General features: G+C 55.5%; 1 protein-coding gene across 1 annotated transcript in view; it reads left to right on the forward strand.

Moving 5' to 3' along the window:
* AJAP1 (adherens junctions associated protein 1) overlaps positions 1-21165 on the forward strand; it is a 63178-nt gene extending 42013 nt beyond the window's left edge. Inside the window, 3 exon segments of the mRNA XM_034671486.1 lie at positions 16641-16728; positions 18931-19173; positions 20792-21165. Of these exon segments, the coding sequence (XP_034527377.1) occupies positions 16641-16728; positions 18931-19173; positions 20792-20864 (404 nt within the window). The 3' untranslated portion in view covers positions 20865-21165.
* Positions 21166-24012: the final 2847 nt, after the last annotated feature.

Consider the following 24012-nt stretch of genomic DNA (forward strand, 5'->3'; position numbering starts at 1 on the left):
GAAAGTACAGTGTCCGCGCTCAGGAGGGTCATTGGAGGACCGCCGATATAGACTCTGTTACTCATTCCATGGACGGGGAGACCAGGACCCAGAAAGGGAGCGATGGTTGCCCGCGGCCAATCCCACAGGAATTCGCAAGAATAGATTCTATTTTCTTCAAAAATACCCACACATGTTATTTATATATGCAAGTATCAATTATCCATAGATGTGATTTATAGTTAAGATATTGGTATTTATGTATGTCTTCGTTCCCTCTGGAAATTCTTCCTCTTGTGATCTAGTCTCTTGACTATATGATTACCTTTAATTTTAAAGTTAGCCCCAGATCACACCAATGCCTAGTTATTCGGTGAGACCATTTCTTCAGTCTGTTGTCTCCTTCCTCCTGGATTTTGTTCCTTGTTGCTGTCCCCTGGTGTGCCTGGTAAACTTCAGTTCGATGCTGGACATTGTGGATGAAAAACTGTAGACAGAATTTGCTCAGAAGTAGGCACAAATCACGGGGCGCCTGGGGGGCTCAGTCGGTGAATCATCTGCCTTTGGCTCAGGTCATGATCCTGGGGTCCTGGGATCGGGCCCTGCATTGGGCTCCCTGCTCAGTGGGGAGCTGGCTTCTCTCTGTCAGCTACTCCTCCTGCTTGTGCTCTGTCTCTCTCTCAAATGAATAAATAAAATCTTTTTTTAAAAAGAAAGAGGTAGGCACAAATCAAAAGGATGGTATTTCATAACACATGAAAATTATTTGAAATTCGAGTATTGGGGCGCCTGGGTGGCACAGCGGTTAAGCGTCTGCCTTCGGCTCAGGGCGTGATCCCGGAGTTCTGGGATCGAGCCCCACATCAGGCTCCTCTGCTATGAGCCTGCTTCTTCCTCTCCCGCTCCCCCTGCTTGTGTTCCCTTTCTCGCTGGGCTGTCTCTATCTCTGTCGAATAAATAAATAAAATCTTTAAAAAAAAAAAAAAAGAAATTCGAGTATCAGTGGCCCCAGGCAGAGGCTTCCTGGGACACGGCTGTGCCCGTTTCTTTACCTGGGTCTGTGACAGGTTCGGAGGTGAGTGGTTGCGGTGTAGACCATGTGGGGCTCCAAGCCTAAACTGCTAACCCCTGGCCCTTCACAGGAAACGTCTGCCGACTCCAGAGGCTGCCCCTCAGCCTCCTAGGTTGGGATCATGAAGACAGGAAGCTGGGTTCCCATCTTTCTGGAAGGCCCATCCCCCTCGGAAGGGTTCAGTCTGCAGCCTACACACGCCTCCTTGACTCCAAACGGCTGTCATCTTGAGGGTGGGGGAACAACGCCTCTTCTGTTCTGCAAACTCGCAGGGAGTTCCTGGCTTCCGACCCCCCAGCCTGAGCTTGGACGTTTTTCTGTTGGTTTCTGCTTGTTCCCTTTGACAAGGGCTGTCTTGGGCTTTGAAAGGCTGTCTTGCAAACATGGGTTCAAATGTTATGAGGACCACACGACAAAGCACAGGGAACATGGTTCCCTGTCAGCCTCCATTGTCCACCACATGCCACCCCCCCAGGCCTCCCATCTCTCAGGCCCTCCTCCCTGCTCTCCTGGCATCACAGGGACTGGTGCCCAGAGCCACTGCTGCCCAGGCCTGGCACATCCTGCCCTTCCCAGCTGACCCTACAGGTGGCCCTGCCTTGGAGCTGGGGGTGGGGGGTGAGGACAGCAGTGATTCCTCATCAAGTGCCCCCTCCCCGTGGGAAAAGGGGCATCAGACAACTGTGCGAGGGCAGTGGGATGGCCACACAGGGCCCCGGGTGAGGGAGGGGATATGGGGCCCTGTTAAATGCATCTGTTTGTCTGTTTATTGTTTTTAATAAAACGGCAGTTAGTGGAATAAAAACAGTGGCTGCTGTTGGGATTAAGGACATTCCCACGAGGAAGCTTTAAAAAGTGCTCAGAGCACCCCGTACGAAGCTGGTGGGCACGCTTGCATTTCCCCTTCTTTCCCACACTCCCTACCCCATCAAAACTGCATTGCAATTTCCCCAAACTTTAGGGCTTCACAGGGATTTGAGTGGAACAAAGGGATAGGCATCTCCGTCCTGCTGGCCCTGTCGACACTGTCAGTGAATTTTGAAGGCAGAGCTGCCAACCTGCTGAGCCACCGGGCTCTGTTCGCAAGCTGCACAGCGCTCTGAGGAGACCGGGCTGGACCCTCCCACCTGCCCCTCGGACTCGGTCCTCAAGGCTGGACTTCGAGCTCACCAGGTCGCTGGAAGGGAGCTGTTGAGGGGGCTCCGTAGCTCCGTCAGTGAGCGAGTATCTCTCGGCGTGCAGACCGAGCAGTGGCCCGGGCCCTAAAACAGATGCCAGCCACGGGGACGGCCTTGGCACTGCAGGAAACAGCGCTGCGGTGGCTGGAGGAATGGCCAGCTCTGCACCGTGGAGCCGCCTGGCTTGGAGCCCAGGACCAGTGCTCTGGGAGGCTCTGGGGGGGGCCCTTGTCATCGACGTGCGTCATGGACAGCCCTTCTCTGACCTCTGACCGCCAAAGCAGCGCGTGTCCAAGCCAGGGCCAGGCAGCAAGGAGCATCTTCCCTGGATCCGTGTCTCCTAAGCTGAGGTTCTTCTCTCCGCCCCACAGATGTTTATTGAGGGCCGCGGGGGCAGCAGGTGGGCTCTGCCCTTGAAGGAGCAGCAGAGAGCAGGCCCGCAGGACGGGGGCTCGTCCCTCTGCTGAGCCTACGTGTCGCCGAGCTCCACGGAGAGCTAGTTTGGCCAGGGTCCGGACGGGCAAGTTCTGCGGGAGGAGAGCGCATGTGTCAGATTGTCTGGGGGATGCTGGGTCAGACCAACTTCATGAAAGAGGCTTCTTTACTGGACAGGTCTCAAACTCGTGCACCAGGAGTCCCCAGCAGGGAGCTAAGCTTCCTGTACGGAGTGCCCGGTTCCAAGGACAGCACAAAACTGCTTTGGAACGCTGTGACGGCTCTCCAGGAAGGCCGCGGCCTGCGTCCCTCACGGCCCCTGTGGGCCCACAGCCACCTCCCTAAACCCTTCTCTTCTACAAAGCAAACCTGGTCTGTCCCTTATCCCTTTCCCTCCCTCCCGCGTGTCAGAAGTCAGCTCCCTCAGGGAGACCCTGTGACCGCGGCTCGTGTGAGGGGCTGCTCAGGGACATGGCAACACAGGGAGTGAGCTGCGGCACCTGGTGATGTCTGATGCTCTGAGCTCTCCGGACCTGAAGCCACCGGGCCCGCCGGGAGCGTAACCCCCGTGTGGTGTCGGTGGGGCCATCCGGCCACGAGGCCTCCCGGGCCCTCTCGTTTGACCTTTGCCCATGCAGCTCCTTCTCTTTGCCTGGAGGGCCATCCCCGTCCCTCTCCACGTAGTGGGTCAGTTAGCTGTGGTCCCTGCAATGACAGCACGTGACGGACAGCACCGACCTCAGGGTGAACCGTGGCAGGAGCACAGCCTCGGGGCGGCCGTCCATCTCTCAACTCAGCTGGGCCAGCCATAGTTCTGTCACTGAGGCTGTCTGCCCTGCTCCATGTGTTTAGCCTGGGACTGTTCTCCTGGTGACCCCAAAAGTTCAAAGGAGCCAGCCCCCCAACATGCCAGGGCCAATGTCTGCCCCCACCGCCGGCCCGGCCCAGCAACGAGAGCTGGGGCAGGGCACCCCATTCTCGGGTGGGGGGCACAGCAAAGTGACATAGTGGAGTGTGGCTGGAGGGAGGGGTGAAGACGTGGGCCCCCCCATGGTGACATACCTCCCCTGGGGTGCCAGTCTCAGTCTCCCAGGACCCTTTCCCCAACTTCCGGCATCGGCTCCGTGACGGGCCATCATGGTCCCTGTCGTCACTGAAGCCCTCATCACGGATGCAGGGCACATCTGTTCCTGAGCGAGCTTGGTGGGCACCTGCCCCTCGGCCCCTGGAGCATGGCTCGTGCAGGGTGGGGGCTGGGCTGCTGCAGTCCCCAACTGCAGCTCAGTGTCTAGCCTAGTGTCTGCACACAGTAGGTCTGCAGGTGTTGAATGGACACAGCACTTTTCTATCCAACAGGGACCTTCCAGGGAGGAGATGTGTCACTCTTCCCTCATGGGAACGAGAGAGTAAAGTGATAGGACGGCCGTCTGAGGTCCTGCAGTCACAGCGCGGGGAAACGTCCCCCCGGCCTCACTCTTCGCGAAGGGCAAATTGGCATGCCGCTGCCACATGACAGCGTGGCTCCCCTGGGACAGCTGGAGCACAGAAGGCCCCTCATGAGTGACCCCCGTGGATACGGGATGGGGGCAGCTTCCACCAGAAATCAGCTCTTGGGGCTAAGTCCAGACACCGTGCTTTCCTCTGCCCCGGGCGCCAGGCTGGGGGCTCCCGGTGCGTCCTCTGCAGCCTCCGGGGCAGGTCAGGAGGCAGGCGTCTTGGAGCCGCAGAGCCGTGCTGGGACAGGATGCCAGGGAGTCTGCTCCAGGCGGGGCCGAGCCCGCCCTGATGTCTGTGGCCGTCCTGTGATTCTGTCCTTGCCTGTGACGCACTGACAGGTGCATACACCTGCAATATGCAGCCAGCATCTGAGAACCGCCGCTCCACCCTTGGGGGGTCTTTGCCTGTGGAGGGGGGAGGCCATGCCTGGATCTGCCTCTGTCCGGTGCAGCCGCTGACAGCGCCTCTGTCCCGGGCCACGGCCAACGTGCCAACATGTCACGGGAAGTCAGTAGGAGACAAGTGCATAGCCGCAGGAGGCCGATACCCTCCAGTGTGGGCCCTGCCCCTCAGGCTTGGGTAGGTGTCTGAAGCACAGGGAGCCCCAGATGAAAAGAGTAGCAGGGCTAAGGCCTCAGGACTGGACAAGGGTGGGAATCTGGCCATGGTGCACATCCTGGGCTTTCCGACACAGCTGAGATATCGGTGCGTCTGTTTATCTAGAATGCACTTACCTAGCGTCCGCTGGGGCCATGCACACGGTGGGCACACCCGGCCCTGGCCGACCGCGCCAGGAAGGCGGCCAGAGCCTCTGCCCGCACCCCACAGAGGGAACAATAGCCAGGGTGGGAGCCTCTGGCGTCCGCACACCCACGGCACGCCAGCTCCCAAGCTGTGGCACCCGGCGTCGCCCGCACGTCATCCGCGGGCCGGGAATACCCAGGCCGCACGGCGAGGGTGCTCCGAGGGGGAGGGCGCCAGGCTTTGTGGGGGAGGGCCGCGCTGTTCGCTCCGAGGTGTGATCCATTCACCATTGTACGGGCTAAATGTGGACTCTTCCTGAGGGCGGGGCCGGCGCTGCTGGTGAGTGGTCCAGCCACAGACTCCACAGCTGACTCGTGGGCCCCGGAGCCACGGCCACCAGGCCCACGCCCACGGACCACGCTGCTTTCCTAGCACAAGCCCCTCTGCCAGCCAGAAGTGCTGGCTGATGGGCACCGTGGGGCTGTCCCGCCCTAGCCCCCGACTCCCCCCTTACCGTGGAGCAGTGCTGGCTTCCCGCTGCACACTCCTTCCTCACCTGCCGTCCTTTGTTGAAATATCCCCATGCTCTTGGGAGTTAAGTGAGAGAAGTGGGTCATTTCCATATTGGCTACTGAGCTCAAGGCTGAACATCAGCAGCGTCTATTCTTGAATGAGATGAGCGATAAATTCAGTTGTGCCTGTGTGTGCATGCACGCGTGTACATGCATGCCTGTGTGTGCTTTCATGGGTGCACAGTGCGTGTGTGCACATGTGTGCCTATGCATGTGTGTGCATGTGTGTACATGCATGCCTATGTGTGTCCACGTGTACATATGTGCCTATGTATGTGCATGTGTGCCTGTGCACGTGTGTGCCTCTGTGTGCACGTGTGTACATGCATGCCTTGTGTGATTGCATGTGTGCCCATGTGTACATGTGTGCCTGTGTGTACCTGTGTGCATGTGTGTACCAGTGTGTGTGAGCATGCGTGTACATATGTGCCTCTGTGTGCTTGCATGTGTATGTGTGTGCCTGTGTGTGCTTGCACGTGTGTGCTTGTGTGTGCATGCATGTGTATACATGTGTGCCTGTGTGCGTACATGTGTGCCCGTGTGTGCCCATGTGTACATGTGTGCCTATGCGTGTGCATGTGTGCCCTTGTGTGCTTGCATATGTGTGCCTCTGTGTGCTTGCATGTGTGCATGTGTGTGCACATGTGTGCATGTGTGTGGTGCCTCGTGTGCCTGTGTGTGTGTGTGCATGTACGTGTGTGCCCCTGTGTGCATGCTTGGACATAGGAGGGAAGGAGCGGCAAACAATGCAAGAGAGGCGGAGGCCGAGGCAGCTGAAGGAGCCCCGGTGCTTGCAATTTCAAAGCTCCGGAAGTTGAGACTCTCCTCCTCTCAGAGGGGCTGTGTCTCGCTCAGGACTGGCCTTTCTGCTCAGAAGCGATGCTGCCTGTGAACGAGCAGGTCTGACCCAGCCTCTGGGGTGTTCAGGGCTCAAGGCGGGAGGCATGTTTCCTGGGCCCCAGCTCCGCATCCTGGTCACTGCTGCCCTGCGACTGTGAGTCCGAGGAACCAGGTGGTTGGGGCCTGGCCCCTGTGTGTAACCCCTTCTCCTAATCGTTAAATTCAGCTCAGAAATGCGTATCCCACCTGCACCCCCTCCCACGAGGGGTGACTGCGCATGTGGTCCCGCGGTGGGAGAGGCCCTGAGTCAAGGGGTGGGCAGGGTCACGGAGGGCCAGCCCTCTCTCTCCCCAGCCGCCCCTACCCCCAGCCCCGCCAGGCACACGCAGCAGCGGCCACCGTGGAATTCTCGGGGGGCCTCTAGGGCAGGGGTCCTCAACTCTTTCCTGAAGGGACAGAGAGCAGATATTTTAGGCATCCGGGCCACACGATGGAATCCTGCCCTGGTAACACAAAAGCAGCCTCAGACATTTAGTCTGATGTCGCCGTGTGCCAGTAAAGCTCCAGTTACAGAATCGGGGGGTGGGCTGCATTTGGCCCTCAGGGTGCAGTTTTCAGACCTCTGCCTCCAGGCCTTCCTACTCAGCACAGTGTCAACGACCCCGGGAGTGGGAGAGACGCCAACCTCAGCCCCATTTGCCACGCGCCCCAGAAAAGTTCTGTGTGTGCAGACAGGGGAGGGGGGGTCTAAAGACCCATCCTCACGGCCGCACGGGGAAGACACCTGCCCTCGCTGAGGCCCACTGTGCGGAGGCCAAGCGGCTAACGATGTTCCCTCGGCCTCCGAATAAATTCTCCTGGGATCTTATTTGCAGATGAGTTAAGTGAGGCAAAGCAAGTGTGCAAATCCCCTGGGGCCACCGGGGGCCGAGTCCCATCGCCGGGGGCTTGAAGCAACAGGAGTTTATTCTCTCGAGGCTCTGGAGGACTAAAGCCAAAAGTAAGGGCCGGCAGGGCCACGCCTTCTCCGAAGGTTCTAGGAAAGGGTCCTCTCTGCCTTCTCCAGGTCCTGGTCGCTGCTGGCGGCCCTGGGCTCGCGGCCGCACACCTCCAGCCCCCACGTCACCATCACATGGATTTCTTCCACGTTTCTCGGTGCCCACCTCGGGGCTGTATAAGGGCCCAACCATTGCACTGACCGCCCACCCTGAATCCAGGGCGATTTCATTTCAAGGTCCTTGGGTAATTAATTAAATCGATGAAGACCCTATCTCCGAATCAGGTCATATTCTGAGGTTGGACAGGTGGACAGGAATCCCCGGGGGGGACCAGGTCTCCTGTCCAGGCTCTGGACTCCCAGGACCCGGCACCAGCTGTCTTGGGGCTGGCTGAAGTCAGCTGTGGGGGGGTCATGGGCTCCGTGACTCGAACTGCCTCCCCAAGGCTGCTGGGCCTCCACCAAGCACTTCAGCTGAGGCGTGTGCAGTTCCTGGTGCCCCCGTCTCCACGTCCCACAGAGTGGGTGGTGTCGACAACAGAATCGCTGCCTTACTTATACTTCTGGAGGCCAGAAGATGAGAGCGAGGCAGGGCCACGCTCCCTCCGAAGGCTCCGGGGAAGGGTGTTCCAGCCTCTGGCGGTTCGTGGGCTCTGGCGGCACAGCTCCAATCTTGTCCCTGTGGGCGTGTGTGTCTCCAAATCTCCCCCTTTTATAAGGACACCAGTCATACTGGATTAGGGCCACGGACCCCACTATGACCTCATCTTAACTAATTACGTCTGCAACGACCCCATTTCCGAGGAAGGTCACATTCCGAGGCGGTGGGTTAGGACTTCCACATGTGAGTTTTGGGGAGACACAACTCAATCCGTAGAATGAGGACACCACCACTGGGGGTGAGTGGAGTTTCCCAAACTCTCCATGGACCCCGATGCATTTGGGTCTGGCTGCTGAGCAGTTTTTTTGGCCCCCAGCTCCCGCTGTCTCCCCACTAGGCTATAAAATTCAGGGGAGTCTCCAAAGGCGGAGAAAGTTCTCCTCATCCAAGGAGTTTGCTCCTCGAAGTGGCTGACCTGGGGATGGGATGGCTTTAGTCAGCCTAACGTCAGGGGACTAAGGCCAACTTCAGGTCCCTTTCGGAGCCCCTCGTCAGTGAGGTGCACATGAAGACTGCCCCCCTCCTCTCTAGGTCGTAGCAGCACGGCCACTGGCCGACCCCTGGGATGAAAGGACGGCTGTTCTCCAGCGGGCTGTGCAGGAGAGCAGCTGAAGGACGGGCCCCAGAGCAAGCCTGCCTGTGTTTGAGTCCCGGCTTTCCTGGGTCTCAGCTGCTCTTCTTATCAGGAAAGGGTTCCTTACTCAAAGAAATGACCTGGAGCCCAGGTCCTGGGAGGTCACTGTAAATCCTCTGACTGTCCTGCCTGGTAAGAGTGTCTCGGTTTACCAGATAGCCTGTGCTAATAATGTGACTTGTGCTGGGGGCCTTGGGCTCCAGGGCGTCTGCTCCACCCCTGGTCAGGCTGGAGCTAAGACCAACCACAACGACACGACCAAGCCGCAACAAAGACTCGGGACACCCAGGCTCAAGGGGGCTTCTCTGGCTGGCGACACTCTGAGCGTACTGTCACGCGACGTCGCGGGTGGGAGGCGAGGGCTGCCCGTGTTCCTCTGCTGGGAGAGGAGGGCGTCGGGCTCACCCTGTGGAAATGTGGAGCATTTCTTCACCCACCTCATGAGGTGTGGGGAGCATAGAGGAACCGATTTAACAAAACAACATAGGGTACCCACAACCGCTAAGATGCGTGTGACTTCCTTACGCGGGCGGCCTCGCCACAGCGGCCGGAGGTCGGTCCTGAGTGCCCTCCACCAGCCTCGCCTTGTGACTAAGAAGGAAGCGGCTGGAGGGAGAACAGGGGACGTGATGGGCAGAGGCCCCCATTTCCCCTTCTGTGGCCACATGGGGCGTGATCCGGACATCTCTGACCCTCTACCCCCGTGCCCCACAGTGATGGTGTCCCAGCAAGTCAGTTGGGACGGTGTGACCAGGTTTGAGATGGGGACCCTGTTTCCTAGTGTCAGTCATGCATTCTTTCATTAGTGGGGAACCTCGGCATCATTGACGTTTTGGGCCAGATCATTCCTTCTCATGGGGTTGTCCTGTGCGTAGTAGGACAGAGCCAGCATCTCTGGCTCCTATCCACTATGTGCCAGTAAGACCCCTCCCCGGCTGAGGACAATGTGGCTTCGGTCCTTTGGGGTGATTGCTCGCGGACTCACCTTACCATGTTCTCATGTGGTGTTAGCAGAGCTGTTTCCGGAGTGCGGCTCTCTTCTGTGTATGCGGGGTCCTGCCCTAAGCTGCAGAGAATGCCAATGTGAGGGAACTTTATCTCCAGGCTCCCCCATCACCCACTGCGTGGGAAGCTCTACAAGGTCACTCAGAAAGTGGCACGCTCCTTTGTGTCCCCACCACAAAAGATAGCGGCCTTGTTTCTCTGAGAACACCCTGGTTTGGGAAGACGCGTTTTCCCTCAGCAGCCTTCCCCCGCCCGAGGAGCTGGCAAGTACCTCAGAATGAGCCCAAACCTCGGAGTGCCTCCTTCTCAAGCAAGCTGGGCCAGCCCCTCACCCGTCCCTCAGGGGACGCTGCGAGTGTCACCGAGTTCCCAGAGACTGTCAGAGATGTGCTGTGGAGTCCATGTTTTGCAGCCTTTGTGGAAAAGGAATGGTGTTTTTGCAGCGGGATCGGTACTTTGGGACCCCCCTGTCACCTCTCACCCACCAAGCCCCTGGAGACAGACGTCCTTGGATCTGTTGGTCACCGTTCTTGGTTCCCACAGTGCAGGCACATGAGATCCCTGCATTGTACGACGAGCTGCTGTTGACAAAGAGATGTCGTCCCTGTGCCTCAGCAAATCCCAGCGCCATCGTGCCCCCCTTTGTCCAAGTGTATGGCTGGGTAAGCCACCAGCACTCCTCAACACTAGGAAAGAAGGCCCTCGACGGGTTAGTTTTTGCCACGGACAGTGGCCCATGTTCAGTTCGGCTTCATTTAATGAGAAAGTCGTCCAGACCCGAGATGGATTACTAACGCCTCATCCATCTCCAGGGCCTGATCTTATTACAAACCACCACAAATACAACCGTAAAAGCCCTATTGATTGATGCAGAGTTTGCTAATCCATCTGTCCCCATCCATTATTCCAGTATAATTTTTCATTATCTGGATGGCAGCTGATTCCTCGCACATTAGTATACAGTGGCAATTACCAGGAGCAGAAAGAGCCCCTAAATTAGCAGGAACAATAACACCTGTCAGGAAGGGGAAGCAAGAACCCCACACAGCGTGCTGTGCACTCTGGGACCGTGTCTGAATTGCAAAGGATTTGAAGATGGATTCAAAATTGACCTTGTAAATGGAGAGGAGAAAGTTTGTGTTTCCTTCCCTTTCTTGGGTGTATAGTGTGTGCCTTCCCTTGAGGTGACATTATTGTTCCCCGGATCACAGCCTGCCTGACAGCTGGCGTAGACACTGTGCAAGGATTGCCTTGCCCGGGCCAGCAGGGTCTGTGGGACAGATGTTCCTACCTGCACTATGCAAAGTCCGCAAGGGACCTGACCTGAGTGAACACTGTTTAAGGTGTGAGTACTGGGAGAAGTTGTTGATGAGGAAGGAGAGAATCTGGGGGGATAACCTCTAAGAACCCTGCCACTTGCGTGCGGCAGGGAAAGCCAGTAGCTCAACACACCGGTTCTGAGATAGGATCGCTCTTGTCTTTTTGCAAAATGCATCTCCTTTTCAACCTTAACGGAGGAAATGGAAAGACATGTGGCTGAAATATTTCTGAGGGTCCTTGGAGGTACTAAATTGATAAAATTCTCCCTGGAGATTGGTTTCCAAAAATCAAGAATCCTGTCTAATTGAGTTCTCGAGGCAACTGTCACACAAAGTGACCTATTGTCAAGCCAACCCCACAGGGACAAACCCAGCAAGGAGAAGCTGCCCGTTGCTGACTGTTAACGGTCCCGCTCGCTGAGGTGGAGGCCACCTTGGCAGTGGCCAGGGAAATTCTCAGGACTCAGTGAACCTTTGATGATGGAATGTGAAGGTTCTCGTCTTCAGAACTAAAGGATTGCTGTTGCGTCCCAGCTTTAACCAATCTTTCAAAATAGATATATATTCGATTTAATTTATAAGGTAAACCCCCCTCAGCTATCTGCCTAAATGAGAGGCCAGCAAACTATAGCTTATGAGCCAAATTTGCCTGCTGTCTGTTTTTGTAAATAAAGTTTTATTGGAACATAGCCACACCTATTTGTTTGCATATTATCCGTGGCTGCTCTTGCCTTGTAATGGCCGGATTGGGAAGTTGCGACAGAGACCACACTGCCCACGAAGCCTGAAATATTTACTCTGTGGTCCTCCGTGGCAAGGTTTGCCTACCCAGCACCTATGCAAAGACTTAAGGGATTTACACAGATGAAGAAAGGACTTCTGGTATTTGAGGAGGACTGAATAACAGGGCAGATGATTGAAACGGGACACCACTTCTCACTTGCTGTTCTGTTCTCTTCTTAGTAGCTGACCTCCCAGAGAGAGGAAGTGAGGAGGCTTCCTTATGGATTTTCTACCTTCCAACCTGCTTCTTACAAGTGTCATTCTTGCCACATGTCAAATGGCCTGATCCTTGTTCCACCATCATGAGCATGGGGTCTGTGGGGACTTCTTGTAGTTATTGATCTTTCAAGCATGAGCCCAGGGGCCCATCGGCACTCATGGCCAGGCGTTGGAGCATAAGGCTGTGTGCTTGCAAGGAAAGTATGCGTAGAGTAGTCAGATGTTTGCCTCTAGCTAGTTCTATGACCAGAATGTAGCTACAGATGGGTTAGTTTGGCGTTAGATGCTTGCTTTTCTCTGAGGCTCCAGAGCAGAGAATTGCCTTGCATTCTGGCTCTGCCGAATGATGATGGGAAAGTCACCTCACTCCTCAGCGTCAGGCCCCTCATCACTCAGGCGGGTGCAGAAGTGCAGGGTGGTGATGGATTAGAACAATCACACATGAAGATTTGGCAAGTACCTGGCATAAAGAAGTCTTTCTAGAAAGCATAGCAGATGATCTTGGCTGGTTATTAACCCCCTTATCATTTCCTCCAAAATTTAATTTGGTACCTTCTATGGAGGAGTTTCACACCGAAGGCAAGAGAAGGACCTCTAGAATAAGGCAAACCTTAGGGTCATATCATTACCTTTCTCCCTATGCCCCTGGTTTTTATTTTCCACTTTTCAGTTGTAAATGTAATATGTCACATAGCTACAATTGTAAGGGACTGTGTTAGATTGTATGTGGGGCTAGGGGTGGGTATGAAGATGATGGGGCCCCTTTCTTAAGGGGGCTCAGGGACTTATGGGGTCCTCAGGCAAAGGGCTGGTCTTCCATTCTGAGGGCCCCTTGAGCCAACTGTTCTGCCCCCAGGCCTCAGTTTCTTACATCTATGGGGGGATTAAGTGCTTTCCCATCTGCACCCACTGGGGGAATGGGAGGCAATCAAACATCTAAGATACAGCTGGTCATGGAACTCCTCCCTTCCAAGGACGTTTGCCACTGCAGATATTCAACCCAACAGGATTCCCATAGTAACAAGATGAGAGGTCAAAATCTGGCAGTGCCCCGGGCCTTCTCTGGTCCTGCAGATGTTGGGGAGTGAATGGCACAGCACTCCGCTCTTGCGGGGCTCTCAAGCCTTCAGGTGGGCCTGACCTAGCAGTGGGACCAGCCCCCACTGCTCTTCTTGGCTCCCCTGTTCACTGTGTACTTTTACATCACCAGCCTCCATAAGTTGAATTCTCCTGACCTAGAAGATGGAAGGTTTAGCCCAAGAAATGAAGACTCAGTTCTTGCCATGGGGATTGGGGTGCAACCTGCCAACAAATGCCTAAGAAGCTTTTGGCATGGACCTGGAGCACTTCCTGAGGGTTCCTCTCATGGAGGAGGTGGTGAGGCTCGAGAACCTGCCTTCGTGACGTGGAAGCTTGCTCCCCCCAGGAATGTAGATGCGAGAGGCCCCAGCCTCTGCCTCGGAACAAAGGAGACCAAACCTGAGATGAGAGAAGGCCCGAGCAAAAACAGATTAATGAAGTCCGAGTTCAGAATCATATTGTATAGTGCTTTAGTATGGGCTTTGAGCCAGTGGATCCTATGGGATCCAAGGAATTTCCACAAACTGGTCCATACAGTTTTCACTTCCATAACTGATGATGTTAGTGTCTACCTTTGAGAGTTGTTGCCAGGAATAATTTGGATAATGCACCTCTGACAATTGTTACCACTTGTTGAGCTTGCCTGAGATCACCATCATCACCATCATCATCCCCACATTCATCACCATCATCACCATCATCACCATCACCATCACCATCATCATCATCACCATCACCATCATCATCATCATCATCACCATCATCATCATCACCATCATCACCATCATCACCATCAACATCATCACCATCATCACCACCATCATCATCACCATCATCACCATCATCATCATCACCATCATCACCATCATCACCATCACCATCATCATCACCATCATCACCATCATCATCATCACCATCATCACCATCAACATCATCACCATCATCACTACCATCATCATCAACATCATCGCCATCATCATCACCCCCATCATCATGATCACCATCATCACCACCACCACCATCACCATCATCACCATCATCATCACCATCACCATCATCACCATCACCACCATCACCATCATCACCACCATCACCATCACCACCATCACCATCACCATCATTACCACCATCATCATCACCATCATCACCATCATCATCATCACCATCATCATCACCATCATCACCACCATCATCATCACCATCATCATCATCACCATCATCACCACCATCACCATCATCACCATCACCATCATCACCACCATCACCACCATCACCATCATCACCCCCATCATCATGATCACCATCATCACCACCACCACCATCATCACCATCACCATCATCACCCCCATCATCATGATCACCATCATCACCACCACCACCATCATCACCATCATCACCATCATCATCACCATCACCATCATCACCACCATCACCATCACCATCATCACCACCATCATCATCATCACCATCATCACCATCATCATCACCATCATCACCACCATCACCATCATCACCATCACCATCATCACCACCATCACCATCACCACCATCACCATCACCATCATCACCATCGTCACTGTCATCACCACCATCACCACTGTCACCACCATCATCATCACCCCCATCATCATGATCACCATCATCACCACCACCACCATCATCGCCACCATCATCACCATCACCATCCTTTCCAACCCTTGCTCTGCCAGCAGGGCTGAGTTGGGTGTCGGGAAGCTGCTGAAGAGTTAAGGATTACTGAGGCTGATGGGTAGTCCATTGTTGGTAAGACTGAGGGTGTTCCCTGCGGCATAACCAGCTGTCAGTCCTATTGGAAAGCTGGTTTGGCAGTCTTAGATGACAGAGCAAACTGGCCCCGAGGTTTATAGCAGGTGCCACAATTTGGGCAGAGGCATGTGCGAAGCCATTAGCCAGAACCAGCAGTGATTGCTGCCATTTTGAAAGATGGCCCCTGGATTGCTTCTCAGCTTTTTGGCTAAGATCAAGTGAAAAAAGGGGCCCCAGAGAAGCTGTTCCCCAGAGGGGGCACCGTGGCCGAGTTTGTCAAACCTGACACTGCTTGGCGGGCGGTAGGTGCTCTGTAACTGGTTCTGGAATCAGTGGATAAAAGAAAAAATGAAGAGATTTCCATTACATTCATGCCTTATCCAGTCTTCCTAGTGGTGCTTACCCTGTGGGCTCAGGACGGAAATCCCTCACCACAAACGGAAATAGCCTGGAAGACAGGCACACAGGAAGAGAAAGCTTGTTTTCTGGTCATGCCAACTTTGAATCATTTCTTAGCAGTTTCCCCCTTGGGGATCATATTCAGTAGAGAGGTAACATCTGTTTGCGAGGCTGTGTCCTTGGGAGACCGCCAGAAAAATCTTATATTCTGAAATCCTCCACACTGGGACACACGTGCGTCTTGTTCTCACCCCAGGACCCGTTGGGTTCCTCGGGATGAGGGGTGGACCTCTGCTGATGGACTCTGGGAGAAAGAGGGGTGAGTGTTTGCACCTCCCAGGGGCAAGAACACAGGAAATCAGTACTCCGGTGGGACGAGCTGCTGCCACGTGCACAGCCCACTGCAGAGCCCCCGGACCTTGTGGCCCAGCTCCTCAGGTAGGATCTTCCTGATCAGAGGAGGACGGGGCCTTTGGAGGTGGCTTTTATGGACCAGTGGAGTCTGCTGGGCATGGCCCCAGGGTCCGTGTTCCAGGAAGGATGTGACAGCTCTGTTGTCAGGAGAAACATGGGCTCAGGTGGAAGGGCGGAGGTAGGAGCCTCGCCGCCCGCCTCCCGTGTCTGTGGTTAGGGAAGTGGTGCAGGGGTTGGAGAAAGAGGAACAGTGTAGGAGGCATCCTGGTCCTCTGCTGCCCCTGTATGGGGTTGGCAGACAGCTCTCAGGTGGGGCTCAGGCTGCCCTGCTTCCGTCCCTGACTTGCTGTTTCCACCCCTCACCCGCCAGGGCACCCCTGCATCCTCCTACCCTGTGCTCACACCCACAGCAGACACGGGGCAGCGAGGCCAGACTGCAGACCTTTTTCTGGGCCTTTGGGAAGCATCAACCACTAGACCTGGGTCTTTTATTCCCGGAAACTCATCAGGCAGTGAGCATCTTGGACTCTGGAAAGAGGAAGACTTAGCCCAGTGATCCAGTTAACCCCCGAGTCTGCCAGGGGGTCAACCCATGTTCACTCTCCCCTACCTTCCCAACAAATCCTGGGCTGCCTTGGCCCCTCTGGTGTCAGGGCAAACCTGCTCCCAGTCAAAAGCCTGGTGCTCGGAATCGAGAACTTACCCAGATGGGAGGAGGCAAAAGAAGGATGACAGGTCCTGGGGGCGTGCCTCGGCCAGAGCTCACCTGGGCTAGCTGAGGGGCTTGGCTGGTGCAAGAAAGGACACAGCTGCCCGTGGCCGGGTCACAGCTGGGGAACCAAGAGATGCCGGAGCTGGGGCCTCTCTTCCTGGACTCGAGGTGACAGTAGCCCTGCTGCCCAGGGCACCTGGCGGCGCCTGCTGTGGGGAAGGAGAGACCCGAGTTGGCAGGAGCAGGCCCGCGACCTTCCTAGGCCCCTCTGTCGCGTGCCCTGGTCTCATGGCCGCCCCCCTTCCTCTTTTCCAGGTCTGGCTGTGCATCAGATTGTCACCATCACCGTCTCCCTCATCATGGTCATAGCCGCTCTGATTACAACTCTTGTCTTAAAAAACTGGTAAGGCTCCTCGGCCCCTCTGGCCTGGACACGGGGGCTGTGGGGGTCCCTGGGAAGTGTGCACAGAGAGTTTCCTACTTCTCAAACCCGGTCCCACATTGCATCCCAGCGCATTGTTTTTCTCATTTGGGCCACAGAATGGGGTGCGGCTCTTGGCCTGCTGCAGCCTGCTCACCTTCAGCCCCAGGGCAGCTTGGCCGGCCCCAGGCGCCACACTCCCTGATACTGTCCTTGGGGGGCATCCCCCTGACTGGGCTTTCTGTGCAGAATGCCAGTGAGCCCGGCCTCTGTGACAGTTTCTCGGGCACCAGGTGTTCCGATTTCCAGAGCCTCTGTCTGCATGCACGTGTGCCTTTCCATGCCTCCCACCCAACACAGCACCAGCCCGGGCAGGTCCACGCCCACCCCTCGTGCCCCCAGCTGTCCAGGGGCTGTGCCCGGCCCGCCGCTTTGCATCATTCCTTCCTCTTGTGGCCGCTCTGTGTCTGCTGATCTAGGTTATTGCTTTGCTCCAGGCAGCCTGTCTTTGCCTATTTCCTCCTGGAAATTGGCCTACTTTGAGGTTGGCCTTGCTGGGTGAACACACCTGCTGCACCCCTGGGACAATTGGGGCACTGCTGGGTGACCCTGCCACACACACCGCTCCGAGGCCCCATCTGCCTGCAGCCACTCCTCCAGCAACTGTGTCTCCTTTTAGCATCAAAGCTCGGACTCCCTTGCAGAGTACTACACCCCAAACGATCCCCTGATGCCGGCAGGTGGTGATAGGAAGTCATACGGGGCTGATGGGTGACAACCGCCCCCCTCCGCCCGAGTGTCCAGATAACAGAGATCAGAGAGAAAACCAGTCTCCAGGTTTGGCAGAGGCGGGAGGGCAGGGATTGGCGCTACCCCAAAGCAGACCTCACAGCAGACCAGTGAGGCCTCCCGAAGGCCAGCAAACCCGAGACCCAGGCGTTTTCTGGGACAGGTGATGAGGACAACACTCAGCTCGCCACAGGGCGTCTTGGGCAGGGGCTGGCCAGCGGGAGAAGGGACTCTGGAGCCCAGGACCACGTGGACGTGTAGCTGGACAAATTCCATTGACCATCTTGACCGCCCCCAGAGGGGACGGAGGCCTCTGTCACCTGCAGTATGACAGGCGGGCCAGCTCCCTCTTGGTTTCCCACGTTTGGGTTTGCAGTGAAGCCTCAAAGAGTTCTTCTGGGGAGGACAACCCAGTGGATGAGGGAGTTCCATGACCTTGGAGGGGTCCACTGGCTTTTGCATTTATCTTCCTATCTTTGTTTGTGGGGTGGGGCTTCTGTTCCAGGAAGCAGTCCTCCCCTCATTGGAAAGATGAGATGGGGCCTGTCCGTGACTTACAGGAAGACGAGCTCATGGGCCCTCACCCCTCTCGGCCGTTCCTTCCTCATTGGCTCTGAGCACAGCAGGGAGGGGGAGAAGGGGAACTGCTTCCCCAAACTGGGGGCTATGCAAATTTCCTCCTAGCTGCCCTCCTCCGTGGGGATGGGACTTTCACTCATCCTTCTCGTGACTTGCTGGAAGTGACTGGGAGAGGTCACTGATTGTCCGCTCCCCCAGATCCCTTGGCTGACAAGGGTGGGATTCCCGTGTCCATCCTTAGTGGTGCTGGGAAGCCTCTGTGGTCCAGAGGAAGAGGAAATATCCATGGGGTGTGCAGAACAGTTCTCTCCGTAGACCTGATGGCCATGAAGGATGGACGACGATCCATGTTCAATCCAACTTGGGAACATGGGCAGGGCTGAGGACGTGGGGCTCCCCACGTAATAATTCTCCCCAAAGATAGTTACATAGCCCCTTCCAGAATGAGCCAAGAGACCAGCCCCACCTGTACCCATCCCTTCATGGGGAAACTGAGTCAGCACCCCTGCCTGGCTGACATCCTTAGGCCAGACAAGGCCTCGGTTCTGGGATAACACAGCTCAAGACACTTACCTCATAATCTGCCCTGCAATAATGGCCACATTTAAAATTCAAATTTTATTAACAAAAAAAAAAAAAAAAAGAGAGCGCAAGTGAGCTGATTGTTTGATTGTGGTTGATCTTTCTGAAGAGGCTGGGGATTACCATCTGATATTAAATGAGGAATAATTAATGCCTGGAGACGAAGCTTCCATGTCTAGGTGCTGGCTCGGCACCTGCCCGCCGCACCCCCACCCTGACTCCCCTGTCTTCCAGCTGTGCCCAAAGCGGGAACACGCGTCGGAACAGCCACCAGCGGAAGATCAACCAGCAGGAGGAGAGCTGCCAGAACTTGACGGACTTCACCCCTGCCCGGGTGCCCAGCAGCCTGGACATATTCACGGCCTATAATGAGACCCTCCAGTGCTCCCACGAGTGTGTCCGGGCGTCCGTGCCCGTGTACACCGACGAAACGCTGCACCCGACGGCCGAGTACAAATCCACCTTTAACGGGAACCGGTAAGCTCAGGCCCGGGCCAGACCCGCCGCCGCAAACCCCTGGCGTCACCGCATGGCCGCCGGGCTCTGTTGACCTGTGGGAGGCACCCTTCACGTGTCTTTGGGGGGTGCTGAGCAAATGCCCACAGCCGGTCTATCGAAAGGAAGGGGGCGGGCGGTGTAGACAGAAGGAGGTGTTTCACCACCAGAGACAGAACAAAGCAGCAGCCAGAATTTGATTCCAGATCGCACCCTTGGCGAGCAGACAGCAGGCCCTCCCCACCCTGGACACTGTGGGGAAGGCTGAGCAGGCATCCTGGCAGGCTTTGTAGCACTGGGCCTCCGAAGTCAACACACTCCCATCAGTCTCTCTGAACGCCCATCAATAAAATGTCAGCAGCGCATCTCGAAAAAATATCAAATACCAACCAGACCCCTGGTTATTAAATACTCTATTTTATTAATCATGGGTAATCCTTCAAAGAAGACATGACCCTAAAACCATCCCTGGGAACATTTAAGAAACCCTCGAGTCAGCTTCCGAGGATTTATCCGGAATTAGATTAAAATATCAATACGCTATTTTTTTTAAGTGAGCACGCTTATAGGCATAGTTCTGTAAATTTAAAAAAAAAATTCTCCAACCACTCAGACATCTTAGGAAGAAATGAGTAGGAAACCAGGCGGACCCGAGGGACCCAGGTGTCAGTGGCAGGAGTAGCAGCGAGGGGTGAATGCCCAAGGGGCCCAGAAGCCTTCCTCCCAGAGCCAAGGCCGAGGAGCCTAGGGGTGACGTCTGGCTGTGGTGCCCGTAGCTAAGGGGTCCTTACCCTGGCCGTGAGTGGAGAGCAGGAGCCTTGGGACTGTCCTTGCAGCCCATGTTTGCGGACATTCGGGGAGCTCTCTGGTTGCATCCTAGCCTTCCAGAAGGCCTAGTTCACAAAGAATTGGCAAAAGGATTTTCAAACCGTCTCACCGAATGCATGTGTATTGGTTTGGATATGAATCCAGGCTGACCAGTGCTTCAGTTTGGGGGAGGGGGTGGGTTGCCGAGCGGCCGTGGCTGTTCCCACTGGTCCCACTCTGGCCTTGCCCTGTCCATGCGCAAGGTGGGCACAAGGTGGGCACAAGGTGGGCACAGCTGGCACGCTTAGCCCTGGCTCAGAAGCATCGGATGGAACGGGTTCTTGCTTTTTGGCCTAAGGTAACGCTCTGTTGGCTCTCACTGGCCTTTGGAAATGGTAGCTTAGGTCGCAAAGGTGACAAATGAGAGGAAACCCATTTCAGGAGTCAGGCTCTGCCCACTCCATCATGTGTAGTTAAGTGGGTGGAATCTCTGCCCCTGGAGGGGGAGACGCCAGGCTTTGCTCTTGTCCTGCAAATCAAAAAACTAAGCTTCCTTCTGTGCACGGCTCCTTCAGACTCCGTGTCCTCCAAAGCCTTCCCGGGTGGACGTGAGTGTTCACTGGCCACAGGGAGAGGGTCCCCTTCCTGCCGAAGGCCAGTGGGTCCAAGCTGAGCATTACCTTTCTGGGTTCTTTGTGACTCAGGAAGCCAGTGTTCGGCAGCAGGCCCGAGCTAGCCTGCTGTCAGGTGTTCCGTACGAGCACACGCAAGCCTGTTTTTCTGCTCGCTGCAGACCCTCTTCTTCTGATCGGCATCTTATTCCTGTGGCCTTTGTGTCTGAGAAATGGTTTGAAATCTCCTGCTGACTGGCCGAAGTCTTGTTTACCTCCTGGGGGCAGGGCAGACGCCATGTGTCTGTTTTATGGTACGTACCTCCTTTTCTGGACACTGATTTTTTTTTCCCCTTTGCCCCACTTTCCCCACCCCCTCCTCCGCTCTGGGGCAACTAGGAGCCCTTCTTGACATGGCAGGTGGAATTCCAATGGTATTGTTGCCCCGAATGCGAGCCGGGAGGGCTGGGCTTGTGGTCTCTCTGCTGCACTTGTTAGAAATGCCCCCGTGGAGGGAGGGACAGACACTCAGGAACCGCAGCGCCGTCCCAGCCCCTGGGAAGGCCCCAGCTCGCGCAGCCGGGCGGCAGGGAAACCCGGCCTCGCGACAGCCAGAGACCGGGGCAGCGGCCGCGTGGGCGGGCATCACACCTGCATCCGGTGTCTCTTCATTGGGGGAGGGCGCGGAGCAGAATTAAAATGCGATTTTGGAATATAAAAATAAGAGATAAGAAGGGAAATGGTAAAGGAAGGAAGCAAAGAGTTGAGACATCTACTAATTTGAAGCCAGGGACCGGCACCAAAACAGGATGAATTTTCCACGCTCTGCTGGATAGGAACATTTGGTTTGCTTTCAGTGATATTAACTTTAATGCTAATGTTAAATTGCTTGCTTCTGCACCGAGTCTCGCGAACGCTCCGGCTGCTGGGGGAGAAAGAGCATTTTGCCCCCTTGACTGCATATCATCCACACACAGCCAATAGACGCAGCCCGGGCTTTGGGCTTTTTGGTTTTGTTTTTCTTTTTGATGTTGGGTTTTCTAAGGATCCTCGTTTTTTCTTGTCCTCAGACACTCTGTGACATCAGATCCCTTCCCTGAGTAGGGAACCCAGTTTCTAGGAAGGGTCATCGATATTTGAAAATCCTGCTTCTCCCTTCTGCCCACCTTCCGATGCAGGAATCATTGTCAGAGTGGGTGGGGGGTGTTTCCCGGGGCGCCTGTGTGCCCCTTCGCAGGCTGTGTGCCCCTTCCTCCGGGGGCTGGAGGAACCCATGGCTTTCAGAAATAGGAGCGAACGGGTCGGTCCTAATCCAGCCCTAATGAGTCAAGTGTTTGCTCCAAATCAAATCTCCAGCCCTCACTTCCTGTCTTGAAGCCAAAATGACATCCTCAGCACGGTGTTCAGCCATCGGGCAAAGAAACGTGATTAGATTAGAATGGAAAGTGCTCCCCGCCCCCCCCAAAAGGCCTTTATTGAGACGGAGCAGGCAAGTTAGGTAAGAGGCGCTTGTCCCCGACCATTCAAGGGCCAGATGCCCTGCACAGCCCATCCATCAGACCCCGGGGCCTTTGCCTCCGTGTGACTCACCCCATTAAGGCCAGGGACGGAGCTCCCTTGGGAGTTCCAATCAGGCTAGCAACAGGAAGCTTCTTATCAGTCGCGGAGTGCCCACCTACCTGGAGAAACCTCTGTGGGTTGGCCCGGTGGTCACCAGCATCCCCGTTAGGATTTTAAAAATGTATGAAAGCCTAAGACGTTGACCTGACCCTGCGCATCGAGGCCTCTGCTCCCTTCCTTCAAGAGCGGCAGGCTCACGGGGTGGGCATGCCCTCGCTTTAGGGAGCACCACCCCACCCGCAGGGGCTGGGGAGCAGGTTCCCTAATGTGGACTTCCAGGGGGCGTTTATGGAGCACTCTTCACATCTAAGGACTCATCCTGTCCTCCCAGAACTGCCACCTTACAGAGGGGAAACTGAGGCATGAAGCAGTTAAGTGACTCGCCTGAGGTCAGTCAGGTTGCAAGTGGTGGGGCTGGATCCGCCCCAGGCGGCCTGGCTCTGCCCACCGTCAGAGAGCCTCGGTTGCAGCCCCCCACGCTATGCCTCCATCCCCTGTGCCATCCCCAGCCTGGCCCTGATGGGAAGAGGGTTGGTGCAGCGGGAGGTGGGCATTCCCGGTAAACTGGCGTCCCGGGACGTTCAGCTCCATTCTGTGGAGCGGGAGCTGCGGCGACGGGAGACCAGCTCCTGAGCGCCCAAAAGCCTGAGCCGCCAGCCTCCTCATCCACACTGGAACCAGGAGCCGCAGCCCTGAATTGGGGGGGAAGAAAAAGTAGAAAAGCGCTTTTATGGACTCCTCTGCTCCAGAAAGCTTTTCTGTCTCAGTTTTCTCCTCTAGCAACACAGGGCATCGAAGGACCCCACCAACTGTCGGTGGGCTCTCCCCATCTGCCACTCCTGGGTGGGTCCTGCCTGGACCACGTTCCTCACAGGGTGTCTGGACACCACTTGCCAGGTCGTCCTAGGAACTGTCTCAGGGACACCTTCATTTGCAGGACGGGACGCATCTGTGTCCGACGAGCTTGACCCACACAATGTATCCCAGGAGGGCCGTCTGGGGAGGTGAGAAGAGCCGACAGGACCTCCCCTAAGTCCAGCCACACGCAGCCACCACCCCTGGGTGCACCAGCCATGTCCCGTTCCTGCAGACACAGACCAGGAGAGCTACGCAAAGAGTCTTGTTAGGCTTTGATAAATGCTTAAAGATTCCTTCACCACGTGCCGGACAGGCCGTTTATCACTCACTGGGAGGAAAAACATTCGGATTCTAAATATCCCTGATTCTCGCAATTAATGCTGGGACATGAGCGTCTAGCGGAGAATGCCCAGGAAGATCGCTCAGATTTACTAGGATACTTATTGTCCCTTAAATAAATAGCAATTAATAGTAAAACATTTAATTAAGGTTTAAGAGCCAGCGGAGATATTTATCTCTTGCATAGCTGTTGAGCCTCTCCAAATGCATTTTTAATGATGATATAACAGTTTGTTACCACACCATCTTGTCCGCTCACGCTAACCCCCACGCACACGTGGGACCCAAGACCCAAAAGTGGCCAAGTTCGCTGCCTTGCTGGCTCCCAGACACAGGCACCCCGGTCTGGGCAGATGTCCACCCTGTTTCCCTGGTTCAGCCTCTAGAGTCGATTCCGGCAAATTCCTGCATCAGACCATCTCCACGGTCGCGCCCAGTTGTTCCAACCTTCTCGCACACCGAGGAAAGGGGCTGAGGACACGCGCCTGCCATTGGCTCTCGGGCTAATTTCCTGTCATTTTTCATATAACAAGTAAACTTCAAAAACCTCATTAGTGTTCAGATCTTTGCATTTGCCAAGGCCACT

Source organism: Ailuropoda melanoleuca, chromosome 11, assembly GCF_002007445.2.
Source record: "Ailuropoda melanoleuca isolate Jingjing chromosome 11, ASM200744v2, whole genome shotgun sequence".
Classification (NCBI taxonomy): domain Eukaryota; kingdom Metazoa; phylum Chordata; class Mammalia; order Carnivora; family Ursidae; genus Ailuropoda; species Ailuropoda melanoleuca.